Below are 16164 nucleotides of genomic sequence, written 5' to 3'. Positions count from 1 at the left end.
TATTATTATTAATTAATATTATTATTATTATTATTATTTAGTAGTAGTATTAGTATTAGTATCATTATTATTATTTTTATTATTATTATTATTATTATTATTATTATTATTATTATTATTATATATTATATTATTATTATTATTTTTGTTTTTATTATTATTGTTATTATTTCATAATCATCATCATCATCATCATCATTATTATTATATTCCACGCCATTTCCAAATCACCAGGTGAAAAAGAGGAAAGAGAAGGAGGCCAAGGAAGGAGAAGGAGTAGCGGCCGCCGCCAACAACACCACCCCGACGACCTCGACCACCCCAACCGGCACTTCAATCACCACCCCTACCCCCACCACGACAAACACCACTGCTGCCAACTCCACCAGCTCCCCTGCCCAACCGTCTCCCACACCCAACTTTGACAATATGATGCAGAAGTTTAGCAAGCTGTCCTATTTTGACCAGCATCAGGTTGGTAGATCTTTTATGTGGTCTTGCGGTATGACACTCGCTTTCTGATCGGAAGGTCCTGGGTTCGAGCCTCGCTCGGCGCATAGTTGAGTCCTTGGAAAAAGATTCTTTACTCAATTTCTCTCACCGTACACGGGTGTAAGATGGGTACCTGGCCGTTTACAGCGTTGTCTCTGTCCGAAAAAATTGCGCTTTGAGCACGTCTAGTGGATATTGTGCTGTATTAAAGCTCAATTTTTTAAATTTATTTATTTTATTAATTTTTTTGTGACTGATCACCTAAGCTGCCAGAAGCTGTGACCGTAAAAAGTAATGTATAAAAATTCACATAACAGCTTCCAAAAAAAAGGAACAAATTACCAAACACAGAATGTTTTGGGCTCAAAATCCTTCTTCAGTCAATAACAGAACCAGTGAAAACATAAATACATGACTTGAAATCCAGATAGATTATGTACATCCTTTTACAAAAAAAAAAAAAAAAAAAAAGTTGAGATTTATACAGTGCAATATCCACTTAGTGTGCTCAATGCGCTTTACAAGGGATCCCTGGCCAACAGCAACACTTAACATGTAGGATGTGACATGACATTCTTTCTGCAAGTATTATGTCCAATCCAATCCAATCCAATCCAATCCGATCTAATCCATACTGTAGCATTCTTAATACTGAAGATAGACGCAAAATTCATTCGGCATGAGAGAGATGACAAAAAGAGGATTTTTAAGTAAAATTGAAATGAACTAAAAAAAATTTTGTTGTTGTCAGTTTAAGAAATCATATCAATTCTTCTCAATCAAACTCGTGATCAAAAATAATATAACAGCTTCGAAACTTAAATATTAAATAAATCAATTAAAATCCAGACAGATGGCAGAGAAATATTTGGCACGTCCTTTCTGCAAGTATTATGTCCAATCCAATCCAATCTAATCAAATATGTTCCAATCCAAAATAATCCAATCCAATCCAATCTAATCAAATATGTTCCAATCCAAAATAATCCAATCCAATCCAATCTAATCAAATATGTTCCAATCCAAAATAATCCAATCCAATCCAATCTAATCTAATCAAATCCAATTCAATCTAATCAAATATATTCCAATCCAATCCAATCCAATATGATCAAATCCAATCCTGTAGGACTCTGTAGCATTCTGTAGCATTCTTAATACTGAAGATTGATGCAAAATTTATGTTGGGATGAACGATATGCCAAAAAGGGGATTTTAGCGTTAAAATGAAAGAAAATTTAAACATTTTTATGTTGTCACTTTCTCCTCAATAAAATTCATGAACAAAAATTTGATACAACATTTTGGAAAAAGAACAAAATACCAAATACTGAACATTTCAGGTTCAAAACCCTTTTTCAGTCAATAACAAAAACAAATGGAAAACATAAATACTTCACGTAATATCCTGACAGATGTCTATAGAGAAATATTTAGCGTGACTCTGTCCGCAAGTAAAATGATCTTGAAATGTAAACAAGTAGAAGAGTTAGCTTGGTAACGAAGGACTTTTGCAATGGAGGGGAATATCAAACTATGCCTAAAACTCATAAACTTGACCTTAGACTCATTTTTTTTTTTTTGGCATCTTTATTGTTATGGAACACTAAAGATGAATGAGAGAGAGAGACTGAGAGAGAGAGAGAGAGAGAGAGAGAGAGAGAGAGAGAGAGAGAGAGAGAGAGAGAGAGAGAGAGAGAGAGAGAGAGAGAGAGAGAGAGAGAGAGAGACTGAGAGAGAGAGAGAGAGAGAGAGAGAGAGTGAGAGAGAGAGAGAGCACATTCATCTGTAGTATTTCATTCATCGTGTTATGTAGGCAAAGGGAATCCCGAAAAACGTCCACATCATGTCTTCATTACTTAAATTGAGGCTTCCATTCTATATATGACTATTGTTGTTTATTTCTTTGAGCTTCAAGAGGCAAATTTGCAATACGCACAGAATTAAAGTCACATTTACTAACAAAAAAATTGATTAAATGAGAAAATATATGTTTTCTGTCGAATTTAAATATAATTTGATGCTCTGTTTTTAATCAGGTGACAGCTCAGTGTACTTCTGCTGTTTTGGACCAAATCAAGAGTTTCACTGCCGGCAATTCTAGTTACCTCCCCCTCGGTGAAAACATTTCTTTCTTGTTTGACCTGATGCAGGCAGCCCTTAATATCAATGGACTTATGGATTTTATCATAAGGGTAAGGTGAATTTTTTTTTTTTTAACTTTACAAAAATTAATATATATATGTCAGTGCATGACATAACCAGTCGGAAGGTGAAAATTTTGGATTTGCATTTTTTAAAGCATTTTCAGAAAGAATATGCTCTCCAGAGCAGTTTAATCTTTATTTGAAGTAAATCGGGTGATTTTTCATTAAGCTATGGTCAGATGTATAGGAAAGGTATCCAGCAGCTTTTCATACTTTTTCAACTTGACTAGCTGTAAAAATATTTAGAAGTGAAATTGAGCTTTGATATTTCCCTGAAGATGTACAAAAAGGGTTGATTTAATCATGTATGACAAGAACTCATTTTTGATCAAAATTGACCTTCTAACTAAACTTGACAATATCTCAGTTCAAACCTTTTCACCATCCAACTGATTATGTCATTCACTGTAACATATTTCATTATTAAAATAATTGAAGGCACTGTAAAACTACTAAAATAGAACCAGAATATATTTTTAAAATTAAGTAACTTTTTTTTTTTCCAGATAATTCATTGTTTTCAAGTAAAAATGAATTTGTGTCATAATAAAAACCAAATTTATTTGTAACATACGTTCACATATTTGCAAGTCTGAGAACTGAACATAATGGTGGGACCCGGTTGACATTGTTGTAATGGACAATATTTTACGCTGGTTTGAGAGTATTTCCATTACAACAATAAACTCATAAGGATTTTGGTTATCAGACCTGTAAGTAAGTACAAGTTGGATTGACAATATTTCCATTACAACAATGAGACCATAACGCATTGGGTTATCATCAGACCCTTCTTTAGAGCCTTTCTTAGTAGCTACAGCGATTAATTTCCAACTTAATCTCAGATCCTATCCTGCAATGAAACGTACAATTCGACAATATTCTTAATATAACTAAGTGCTCTTTTGTAGATACAGCTATGAACAAGAAGAGCAATTTTATTAACATTTCTATCCGAAGCAGGTACAATAGCCATTGTAGATCTAAAAGCATTGGTACCCGAATATCCTCCTGTTTTTTCCGGTTTTTTTTTCTCTAGCAGCTTGGTTTTGTAAACATTGGAATTTGTTAATATTATAAGATGATAATCCCATACGATCCCGTGGCCTCGGCATTCCATGATGGAATGTAAATAATCCATCAAACAGGATGTCTGATGTCAACAGGAATCACCCACGTTGTCCAAACCATAAAGTAAAGAATTACAATAATAAAAATGTGAAAAAAATAAGTGAAGAAATGAAGTGCAGCTATGTGGTCTTGTGGTATGACACTCGCTTTCGGATCGGAAGGTCCTGGGTTCGAGCCTTGCTCGGGGCATAGTAGAGTCCTTGGGAAAGGCTCTTTACTCACCATACTCAGGTGTAAAATGAGTACCTGGCCGTTAACAGTGTTGGGAAAGAATTGTAAAATAGCCTAACAGGCATCATGTATCGTTCTACATGTTACATGTTGCTGTTGGTCAGGGACCATTTGTAAAGCGCTTTGAGCATGTTTAGCGGATATTGCGCTATATAAAAGCTCAATTTAAAAAAATAATTTTAATTTTATTTTTTTGTAAAGAATGTTGGTGGAGGCATTTAGCAAGTTGTCCAAGTTTTGCGTAATTCCAGACATAACCCGTTACACATTTTATTCATATATTACTATTGTATACTCTTCACAGCTTCTGAAGGACTTGGTAGAGGTGGAGAAGGAGCTTCACCAAAAGGAGTCATTCCTGCGTATGACATACACCACCGAAGTTTGCCTGAACATTGTAGCTGTGTTGAGGCGATACCATTCTTACCTCTTGTGTCCGCAGGGACTGAGCTCGGACCTGTTCATTGGGTGAGTGAGTTATTTCCAACAACACATTACGCTTAATAGTCATTCAGAGCCATTGAGGCTCATGGAGCCTGGAATTTATCCCGATTTCTATAGCATAAAACGGACAATAGCAATTGCTTGCTACCCTTTGGATAGGACACTAGTCTATCGCAAAGTACTTTCTGCTATGACCTAGCTACCCAATCACTGTTGGGTAGACAGGGGGGTCTGAAATATCTTACCCGGGATCAATCTTTGGTCCCTTTGGGTGTGAAGCAAGTGCTCAACCAAATGGGCTATCAGGACCCACACGTTACACTTGCTTAGGTAGAAAATAATTTTCAAGAACCTTCCAATGGCATTTGATTAAATCAAAGCAAAGCAATTGGATTCAGTAGTCTGATGTCACACCACCCGGCAACGGCGGCCAGCTTGGTTCTAAACAAAGAAAATCATTACTTTTTATTCTTCATGCTGGCTAGAACTTTTCATATGCCTTGTGATCAGAATGTGTAAAAGTCAAAACATGATCAAATTTATGGGGGGTTTTTTCCCCCTCTGGATACGCTTTTATGCTTGCCGGGGAAATATTTCATACGGGTGTCCGCCATTGTTCCAATAGTTTAGAGCCAGTGTTACTAAGTTACTATGCGTCATAAGGAAGGAAGTGACGTTACGACTGTTGAAGAGTATTAAAATGGTTGGTCACTGGATGGGAAGTGAATAAATATGAACATTTATTTAGAGTATTTCATGGATTTACCTTGCTCGATTTGCTTCACAATATTTCATTTATTCCCCCACTAGGTCATACGGAACCATATTTTCAATTCATACAGCATCATAGTCCTATTAGCATCCTTTTTGTGCCCACACTCTTACATTGTCATTCACTGCCTATAGACAGGTACTCATTCACACCTGAGTTGAGTGGGTTGATGTCTGTGAAGTGCCTTACCCAAGGACACAACATCAGGGCCAGAATTTTCCACAATCACTGTCACTGATCTGGCCTCTGACCATTCTTAAAATTGCTTGACTTTTGTGAAAAGACATGACTCAAAGGAGTACTAGACAAGAGCAATTGCTTGCTACCCTTTAGATGAAACGCTAGTCTATCGCAAAGTACTTTATGCCAGATCTAACAGATTCAGCTACCCAATTACTGCTTTGGTGAACAGGGTGATCACAGACAATCTCGATTACATTCTGGATTGATAAAGACCCCTTTGTGTAGAGCTTTTTGGTCATCTGGTATGACACGCGCCTTTGGACCTGTAAGTCCCAGGTTAGAACCAAGGACAGGTACAAAGTTTGAGTCCTAGGAAGAAGCTCTTTACTCTTTTTCTCTCTCTGTACTCAGGTGTAAAATGAGTTCCTAGGTTAGAGCCAAGGACAGGACAAAGTTGGAGTCTTAGGAAGAGGCTCTTTACTCTTTTTCTCTCTCTGTACTCAGGTGTAAAATGAGTTCCTAGGTTAGAACCAAGGACAGGACAAAGTTGGAGTCTTAGGAAGAGGCTCTTTACTCTTTTTCTCTCTCTGTACTCAGGTGTAAAATGAGTTCCTAGGTTAGAACCAAGGACAGGACAAAGTTGGAGTCTTAGGAAGAGGCTCTTTACTCTTTTTCTCTCACTGTACTCAGGTGTAAATTGAGTTCCTAGGTTAGAACCAAGGACAGGACAAAGTTGGAGTCTTAGGAAGAGGCTCTTTACTCTTTTTCTCTCTCTGTACTCAGGTGTAAAATGAGTTCCTAGGTTAGAGCCAAGGACAGGACAAAGTTGGAGTCTTAGGAAAAGGCTCTTTACCCTTTTTCTCTCACTGTACTCAGGTGTAAAATGAGTTCCTGCCCCAGTAACAGTGTTGTCTCTGTCCAAAAAAATTGTAATAGCACTTTTAAAGGCGTGAGGTTTTATCCTACATGTTAAGTTTTGCTGTTGGCTTTGTACCCTTTGTAAAGCACTTTGGATATTGAGCCGTATGACTCTTTTTTTTTTCTTTCTTCCCCTTCTAGATCTCAGAAGTTTTTAAAAAATCTCTCCTATAGGGAATGAGATTAGCGGAGAGTAAGAGTAGCGTCCCCTGATTGGAAATCACCGGCGGAAAAGTTATTAGAGAGAGAACGTCATGTTGGCTGTGCGCATGCGTCTCTCGTCCTCGCCTCCGGTGAAAGCGGCATGAGACACTTCATCGAAAGCGAGGACGAGAGAGACACATGCGCAAAACCATTTTGACGTTCTCTCTGTAAGGTGACGTCCAATCAAGGGACGTTACTCTTCTGCTAATCTCATTCCCTATCTGATCTTATGAGATACAAAGATTTTAGAAGCTGTTAAGAATAAACTAAAAAATGAAGTATTTATATTTTCATTCTTGCACAGTCTCACAGACATCTTGAAATTGGTGAATGTGTCAAATCCAATCAACTGCTCCACACCAGAGAGATGCGTGTTGACATATCTCTATGATATTTATACCACTTGCGCTCCCTTACAGGTAAATAATGCATTCTATCATCATTTGAAAATCAATCAAATGTAAATATAAACAGTTATGCCTCTCTCTCTCTCTCTCTCTCTGTGGCATATGACTTGGACGTAGCCTCCCACACAGTCCTTCGGAAGAAGTCTCTGTCTTGTGCCCATCTGCCACATTCCGTCACGCCGGTGTTGAGCCATTCCTGTATATCCTGTTGCCATCTTCTTTGTGGTCTTCCTCTGCCTCTTTTGCCCTCCGCCATGCCCTCTAGTACATCTCTCTCTAGTGTGTCGTGTCTTTTCAGGTGCCCAAAGTAATTGAGTTTCAGCTTTTTTATCTTACTCATTAGCAGGGACTTTTTTAGTCCTAGTGTTTTCATGATGTTTGCATTGCTTTCTTTGTTTGTCCACGGGATGCGTAAGATTTTTCTATAGCATTTCATTTCGACGGCGGTTATTCTCTTTTCTGATTCTTTGGTTATAAACCATGTCTCGCATCCATATATTGCAGTAGGAAAAATACAGGATGTTAGGATCTTCATTTTCAGTCTGACTTCCTCGCTCTTCCAGATTGCCATCATTTTGTTTAGTTTGTTGCTTGCAATTGCAAGTCTTCTCCTGATATCTGGTGCCGATTTTCCATTGGCTTCTATTTGTGCTCCAAGGTAAATGAAATTTCTAACATTTTCCAGTTGTTCTCCTTCTATTTCGACCTGAGCAGTGCTGCTTTTATCTGTGCTCATTATGTTCAGTTATGCCTACTATTACAAAATATTCGTACAATTACGAAATTTGGCTACAATTTCAGAGCTTCATGAGCATCTGTAAGTCATTAAAACTTATTGAAAATGAAAGTTGATGCCAGACTACATAATTTTAACGATTTTGAAAAGTTACTTAATCTTTGTGAAGGTAAATTGTTGATATTTAAAGTTAACCATAGCGACTACGATTTTTATCTCCAAAACTTTACGAAGTTTTAGATTTTCAGGAAGGCATGTCTGAATATAAATAAGTAAATTTATATGAGACCTTTCAAAGAGGTCTGAAAATGCGGCACACATCTTTTGGTTCATAATCCAGGGCTGCCAAGTGTCCCACATTTGGGATTACTGTCCCGCATCCCTGTCTGGTGTCCTGTATTACAGTCCAGTTGTTGATAGTTATTAGTATTAGGAGAATATGACTGTGATATCATCCTCTATGGCCAATCAATACACATTTTTGTGTGTCTGATTAGTCCCTTCAAAGTGTTTGTAGTTGGTGTCAGATAATATTATTATATTTTAGGGAGGTCAGTGACCAAGGTATGATTATATGATGCCTCCAGTAGGTGAGGTCAATGACCGAGATATGTTAAACTACATCCAATTGGTAGTATTATTGTGTACTGTCGGCTACTGTCCCTATTTAATGTTAGCAGTTTGTATTTATTTGTGTGTGTGTGTGTGTGTGTGTGTGTGTGTGTGTGTGTGTGTGTGTGTGTGTGTGTGTGCCCCTTTTATTCCATCCCTCATTATGCCCCACAATGTTCCTCATTTTGACTTCCTGTACTTGGCATCCCTGCATCCCTGATAATCAAATGCGAAGTTCACATCTGAAAATCACTGTAAATCAAGGAAGGATGTTCTATTTAACATGGAATGGAAGTAGGCACCTTTCTCGCAAAGCCTTTACATAGAATCGTGTCTTTTGATATGGCCAAAGTGTGTGATTCAGCTTATTTTTTAAATTATGATTTTTTTTTTAATTGGTAATTTTTCCATCTTTCAGTTGCGTCACTCTGAGATATTCAGCCCAGCCTACTCCAAGATGAAAGCAACTCTGTTTGCCCAGATCCAGCCGTCCTGCACCAATGCCAAATGGGACCCCAATGAAATGAAGGACATCATCAAGTCTGCCAAGTCAGTCATGACGAACTCATGGACTCAATTCATAGCAATTATTAGAAGAATTTTTTTTTTTTTAATAGAATTATTCTATATGCCTGCCACATGCTAATGATTATATTAAATGTACAAGTAAAAAGGATTGGGGGGGAATGGTGCAGATGAGGGTGATCAGAATCAAGTCATTGAATTAGCATACATTGGTTGAAAAAAAAGATTGTAGAATACAGTAGAATTACTTTAAACCGAAATTTTGGGGACCTTCTAAACCATTTCGGTTTAAAGACATTTTGGTTTAAAGCAAGTTCCCGTTTTGCGATGTTTTTCAAGGGTGGTACTATTTAATTGCTCATTTAATCGCACCACAGGTTGTTTCCCCTTAAATAAAGTTGTTGAATAAATGCCATCTTGGTAACCATTTAATTTTTTAACATTTTATTTCATGTTTATTTTTTTGGATGTATTTTAAAAATATTTTTGGGTTTTTTTTTTTTCATTCAAAAGTGTTGAAAAAGAGTCGGGTTGCCGTGTTTTTTAACATATCTCCGTCTTGCTCAACTTTTTTTCATCGACTTCACATATATTTTATTTTAACGTATAAGTACAGTGCTTTATTTTAAACATCTTTAAGTAAAATGTAAAGCTAAAATAAGATTGAAAGTTCGTGTGCGATAATTGATAATGCGCAGCTCCTCAGAGGTGAAGTGAAATGAAAATGAAAAGGCATGTCATTGCTAAGCTGTCTACTACACACCCCTCTTTTGTTGAAAAGCCATTAGGTTCAAAGGCCTAATTACATAGAACCCCCCCCCCCCCCCTTTCACACCCTCACATACACATTTAAACAAAGTGGAAATGAAATGGCATGTCAATGGTAAGTTGTCTACACCCCCCCCCCCCCCCCTTATTGTCGTGTTGAAAATCCAGTCAGTTCCAAAGCATCAACACAAGAGTGAGAACATCCTGCGAGATTATACACCCCTACCTCCCCCTCTTTCTTACTTTTTCGCCTGCCAGTCACCCGTTGTCTTCCTTTTCCAGTCTGCGCGATTGTGGTGATGGTCAAGCCCAAGTGCAGTGATTGAAGTGTTTGCCTAACCCCACCCATACCCTCACCCTCATCTTATACTTACGCTCTTTGTTTAATATCGCCGGGCATTATTACGTGTGGCCTCCTTCCCGAATTTTTGAAGAAAAATAGAGAGAGAAAGAGGGAAGGTGCTCTCAAGTTGTTTCGGTTTAAAGAAAGTCCTTCTTAGAAGTATTTCGGTTCATAGTGAGAATTTGTACAAAGATAATGAAGAAACTAGTACAATTTATTAAATTCTTTGCGGTTTAAGGTATTTTTCGGTTTAGCTTCTTTCGGTTTAAAGTAATTTTACTGTAGTTCAATTTTTAAAAAGAGGGAGCGGGGGGAGGGCTAGCAATCGGGAATGAGTCATTGAATCATTATACATTGGTTGAAAAACAAAAGATTTTAAGAGTACCTTGTTTTAATCACCATTGAATCTGTTTTCAAATTGGACTACTCTACTACTCCTGAAAGATTTTGATTAGCGGACAACGCTTTGCAGTCAGGATTAGTAATTTGTAGGAAAATCACTTTATGTTTCCATACTTTTTAAAAATTGATCTGTTGTTTGCTGATGAAATGTTTTTGTCTTTAACATCAATTTTAAATAATTCTTTTTTTAAATTAAAAAAAATTTCAAATTCAAACCATTTCAATTTTATGGTGTATTTTAACCATCAGAGACTACGGGCTGCCTTCTATTGCTGTACATTTTGTTGATGACTTGAATTGTGCTCATATCTTATTAAAAAAAACAAAATTTCTGATTACACGATAAAGACAAATATTTGATAAAATATTATGGAATAACTCAGGAGGGCCCCAGCTGCATTCATTACTGTGCTACAAAATAAGCTGCTCAAGGGGGGGGAGGATATGAATGACACTCAGAAGGGTGTAATTTTTGGCTTTATATATTTGTTTTTTTGGGGTCTATTTTTTTAAATTAAAATTTTATTTATTTGATTTTTTTTTCTAACAAATGTATCGGCCATCCCCATTTTATACTTAATATAACATTTGAACGCTCTCTAAGAATGTCTTTGTAAGATGTGAGCACAATTTTTGAATGTTTTTCTAATGAACGTTGAAAACTATGCTGCCCTTCATCCCCCCCCTGATGCATCCAGACATCTTATTCCATTCTACAGATTGCCAGACGAGGCAGCCAAACTACACAAGAGTCTTTGTGAATGTCCCACTACTCGATACAGCTTCGTCTGCAATGCCATGCTGGAAGTTGTCTCCACTCCATCCGATAGGTATGTATGGGAAAAGCGCAAGGGAAAAAAAAAGTCATATTTTAATTTTTTTTAAATGTGCGGCTATGTGGTCTAATGGTATGATACTCGCTTTTGGATCGGAGGGTCCTGTGTTCGAGCCTTGCTCGGCGCATAGTTGAGTCCTTGGAAAAGACTCTTTACTCACATTCTCTCACCGTACTCAGGTGTAAAATGAGTACCTGGCCGTTAACAGTGCTGTCTCTGTCTGAAAAAAAATTTGTAATATCGCCTAATAGGTGGCATGTCTCGTTCTACATGTTACGTGTTGCTGTTGGCTAGGGACCCCTTGTAAAGCACTTTGAGCATGTTTAGTGGATATTGCGCTATATAAAAGCTCAAGTTATTATATAAAAGTTATTATTTTTCAAATTTAAACACAAAATTTGAAGATATGAACACTTTTTTTTCTTTTCGTGTGATTTATTAATACTATAAGAAAAATATGAACCCCAAGAAATATTGTTTATACATGAGTTGTCCTCATCATATTGTTATTCTCTATGATGTCAGACAAAGCTGGCGTAAAGAATCATTGACAACCCTTTTATACAAATTACATTCCAGACCATCTGTGAAATGGAAATACCATCTGTCAACTTTAACATTACAGTGTTCAATCCACTCCAATCCGATCCATATTGTTGCTGCTTCAACATTTGTGTAGTGATTGGTTTTAAATTTATATTTTAAAAATTTTAGTCCTTCAGAGCCAATCGGCCCATGGAGCTGGAGTTTATCCCGGTTTTCTATAGCGTGAAATGGACAATAGCAATTGCTTGCTATCCTTTGGATAGGACGTTTGTCTATCACAAAGTAATTTTCGCCAAATCTAACAGACTCAATTTATTAATGGCAAGGAGGGAAATTATTTTCAAGTGATAACCACTTTTGCTAACTGTTCAGCTGGGACAGAGTGACTTGCTCAAGGTCACATACAAATGTGGGTGGGACTCAGACCCAGTTCCTTGGGTAGACCACATGTTGAGCCACACTTCCCTACCCCTCCCCCTCCCATGCCATATTATATTAGATAACTGGATAAGGCCCGTCCCATGTAAAGTTTGTAGGTTATAAGAGTTTTTTTTTTTTTGTTTTTTTTTTTTTAGCTTTGACCCATCGTGGTTTGTTTTCTGTATTTGACTATGGGAAGAAAAAGGGGTTTGCCTTGTCATATGCTTGCTTTGCTTGCTTTAGAAAAGCACGAACAAGGCACAGAGTGTTGAAAATCTTTTAACAATCTTTATATCACCATTTTAGTCAATTCATGGGTTCTGGGAGTTGCCATCTTCAGGCATTCATACAAAAGTAACTTGTTGAAAGAAACAATTTAAATCTGTGAAAAGTGCGTTAACTCACTCAACCCTAACACCGACTATATCCGTAATTTACCCAGGTTACTTTTACTCCATACCTATTTATTATATTTTTCTGAGACAAATTATAGGCGTAGTATCAAAGCTAATGTTTATAGTTTTTGCATTTTAATGGTAGTTAAATAGAACTACCTATGTACATGCTCATGTTTAATACATTTTTTCCCATTTTCAAAAGTTGAGAAAATCTCTAGGATTGAGTGAGTTAAAGAGCAGATTCAGAGACATTCAATACACTGGGAAGTGAGTTTTTTCTTTAAATCCATGCTTTTTCCTGGCAATTAGACATTTGTGGCTATAATGGTGGTCTTGTAGTACGACATTCGAGTCACGCTCTGAACAGTGCATCGTTGAGTCCTTGAGAAAGGCTCTTTACTCACATTGTCTCACATACTCAGGTGTAAATTGAGTACCGAGCCTTTAACAGCAATGTCTCTGTCGGAAAAATAAATTGCCGAACAGGTGTCAGGTTTCGTCCTACATGTTAAGTGTTGCACAGGGACCCCTTGTAAGGCACTTTGAGCACATTAAGTGAATAGCACGCTATATAAATGCTGAATTTACACATATGATGTATCACAGTGGAAGGTTTCCATCTCAAAATATATTAATTTCTAAAATAATAAATGTATTTCCTGTTACAGCCTGCGTAAGATCAACGACCTGGCCATTCTGTGTGCAGAGCTGACCGCCCATTGTAATTCCCTGAGTCAGGAGTGGCTGGGCGTCCTCAAAGCTCTTTGCTGCTCCTCTCAACAAGACTTGGGATTCATCGATGTACTCACCACCATTGATGTAAGTACAGTTCACTCCACTTAATCGCACACTCCACTTATACGCTACACTTTCCCGAAAAACTGAATTTTAAAAATGTAATTGCTCCGCTTAATCGCACACCATCTCCGCTTAATCGCTACACCTTGATTCCATCTTGACTAGACAACAATATACCCATCAACAATGAACTGACATCTCAGGAACTAATGGACTCTGTTCAGCCTCATAAAAGATAATGCATGGATAAAGAATATGAGGATGAGTCATCGGAATGCAACTTACCACCCCTGACAAACACTAAAAAACTTGACATAGTGAACAAACTACGCAGTTTCAATCAAGAAGACTGTTTGACATATGATTCACCAACATTGGCGATATTGAAGACGACAAGGGTTTATAAACAGCTTGCACAGAATAGATAGCAATCAACGCGTCACGATTACCATTCCAAAAACAGTAATGTCACAATTTGTTGTCGATAAAACATGAAATATTTTTTTTTAAACAACAAAACAAACAAGAAAAGAAACAAACAAAAAGGAAGAACAAAAAAAAAAAAAAAGAAAACAAGAAAGAACAAACAAACAAGAAACATTCCAATGAGGCCATATGTTGAATATAACGGTCCAAAGCTTGGAGAAAACTCGGAGGAGAAGGTCGGTCCTACATGAATGGCAGATGAAAGCTGGTGCTTAGATGCTATTTTTAGCTTCTCACGCTTAATCACACTCCCCGCTTAATTGACACACCAACCCGAACTCTGAGGTACCAAATTTTGTTTTTTTTTCTGCAATAGAGCTGTGTAAATGTGTGTGTTTGTGAGAGAGAGATTGTGTGGTTACATGTATGTGTGATTGTGTCTGGGTATTGTGCACGCATCTAGGAATTATTAAGCAATATGTCGAGCAGCTTTACATCCTTTTTTTTTTTTTTGTCAATAAACATTCATGTGTTGTAACAACCCACCCAGTGATATGTAATATATATATATATATATATACCTAACATTTGGTTCTAATTTCTGGTTCTACAGGTAGGAGATTTATCCATCCACGACTCCCTGGCAATCTTCACAGCTATGCTGATAGCACGCCATTGTTTCTCTCTACAAGACTTTGTCTACCACGTGGCACTTCCATCTCTGGTTGCTGTTTTCTCTACAGGTAAATTACCCACAACATGCTGATTTGGATTTACCCCCCCCCCCCCCCTCCCCCCTCGCCTACCCTATAATAGCAACTTCAAGTTTTATAAATTAATTTTTTAATATTTGTTACAGAATTTTTGAATAAATGGGATTTGCTTCTTTTGTGATCTGGCTTTCTGTCTATGTCAGGGAATGAGATTACTTGGTTTGTCCTGGCCCTGGCCAGAATCCTTGGCGTATGCAGTTATTTTATAGTTATAGTTTTGGGAGATGATATTTTTCCCTTGTAAATCATCTCTCTGTTATGCACTGTTTGTATTATATTTTGAACATATCAATATCTGGGAACACGTCCAGAATTCCAAAATGCAAGAGTGTAAGAATTGTATATAAACCTTACCCACCCCTATATTTTTGAATAGTTCCACAATCAATAATAGACCCATCTTATGGCTCTTTGTTGGTGCGTATTGTCTTTTCAATCGTCATAACCATTCTGGTTTGTTTCACGTTAATTGGAATAGTAAGTATGACAATAAACAAGTTTATGATTCCCCACTCAAGAGGGGATGCCCACTTGTACTGGTTCATACCATCCATATTGAGACACTGGAATAGTCTTTCATCTTCAATGAAAGAAAAACACTGTGCTTTGTGGAATCTTCAAAATTGAAGTTACCGACTTACAGATTTATGTTTTAATTGTTTTTTTGTTGTTGTTGGTGTCTGAAGGTTATTGAGACCAAAACGTTCTGTGTTTGGTATTTTGTTCTTTTTTATAAGCTATTTATTCATTTTTGTTTTATTCCTGTTTACAGTCTACAGCTTCTAGCAACTTGGTATCACTTAGACTAAAAAGTAAGAAGAAGAAGAAGAAATAATTGCAGGTCTTTCAATTGATGGTTTTTACATCTATCATTCAGTCCTTTTGTCAATATTCATTCTTTTGAATCCAAATCAATGTATACATATATGCAGGTCTGAGATCCGACAGCAATTATGGGCCTAGTTGCTGTTAATGAACAATATTTTGCGTCATTTTTTATTTTTTTATTTTCATGACAACAATGAATTGGGTTATCAGACCTGCAAGTAGGTGCACGTTGATCCAAATCTATAATTTAATTTGCCATGATATAATTTTCAACTGTTTAAAATAAATATTTTGTATTTAAAAAATCCATATTTTTTTATACTTTTCTAATTTTGGTAAGTTGCATTTTTATCTTAATCTTATATCTATATATTTTTAAAACAGAAGAAGAAATGAATAAAATCATTGATTGAGAAATCTGCAATTGAAAAAGGGTTTAAAACTACACGAACTAATACAATTCCATTCTTCCAATGTTAAATAAAAAAGTCTACGGTTATTTTCCAGAGGGCGATGGCGAGGCAGAGTCTGGGGCACGTCTGTCTTGCCACCTCCTGCTCCGTCTGTTCAAGCCGTCTTACCTGATCACGCCGCAGAGTGGCATATCCGGTGTGAAGAACCCTCCTCTGATCCGCAACTCGTGTGATCGTCATCTGCTGGAGGCAGCCCATTTGTTTATCAAGCTGGGCCCTATGTTGGCTGTGCTGAAGGCTATGCTGAAACTGGGTGAGTAGATGGAAGTGATTCATTATGCCATTACTGTC

At 37.0% G+C, this 16164-nt stretch overlaps 1 protein-coding gene across 8 annotated transcripts in view; it reads left to right on the top strand.

Moving 5' to 3' along the window:
- The window catches only part of LOC144956200 (mediator of RNA polymerase II transcription subunit 12-like protein), a 119197-nt gene that overhangs the window by 32075 nt on the left and 70958 nt on the right, over positions 1–16164 (top strand). For 3 of the 8 annotated variants that reach the window (XM_078886636.1, XM_078886635.1, XM_078886633.1), the window contains 9 exons: positions 235–474; positions 2532–2687; positions 4366–4529; positions 6887–7001; positions 8756–8886; positions 11095–11205; positions 13244–13394; positions 14413–14542; positions 15908–16126. In XM_078886636.1, coding sequence (XP_078742762.1) covers positions 235–474; positions 2532–2687; positions 4366–4529; positions 6887–7001; positions 8756–8886; positions 11095–11205; positions 13244–13394; positions 14413–14542; positions 15908–16126 — 1417 coding nt within the window. Of the gene's footprint in view, positions 1–234; positions 475–2531; positions 2688–4365; positions 4530–6886; positions 7002–8755; positions 8887–11073; positions 11206–13243; positions 13395–14412; positions 14543–15889; positions 16127–16164 lie in introns of all 8 variants that reach the window. The other 5 variants (XM_078886634.1, XM_078886631.1, XM_078886632.1 and 2 more) reach the window with 3 other exon arrangements.

This window comes from Berghia stephanieae, chromosome 10 (assembly GCF_034508935.2).
Source record: "Berghia stephanieae isolate SIO BIC M18660-M18661 chromosome 10, UCSD_Bste_1.3, whole genome shotgun sequence".
NCBI classification, from domain to species: domain Eukaryota; kingdom Metazoa; phylum Mollusca; class Gastropoda; order Nudibranchia; family Aeolidiidae; genus Berghia; species Berghia stephanieae.
This window is presented reverse-complemented; position numbering and strand designations above follow the sequence as displayed.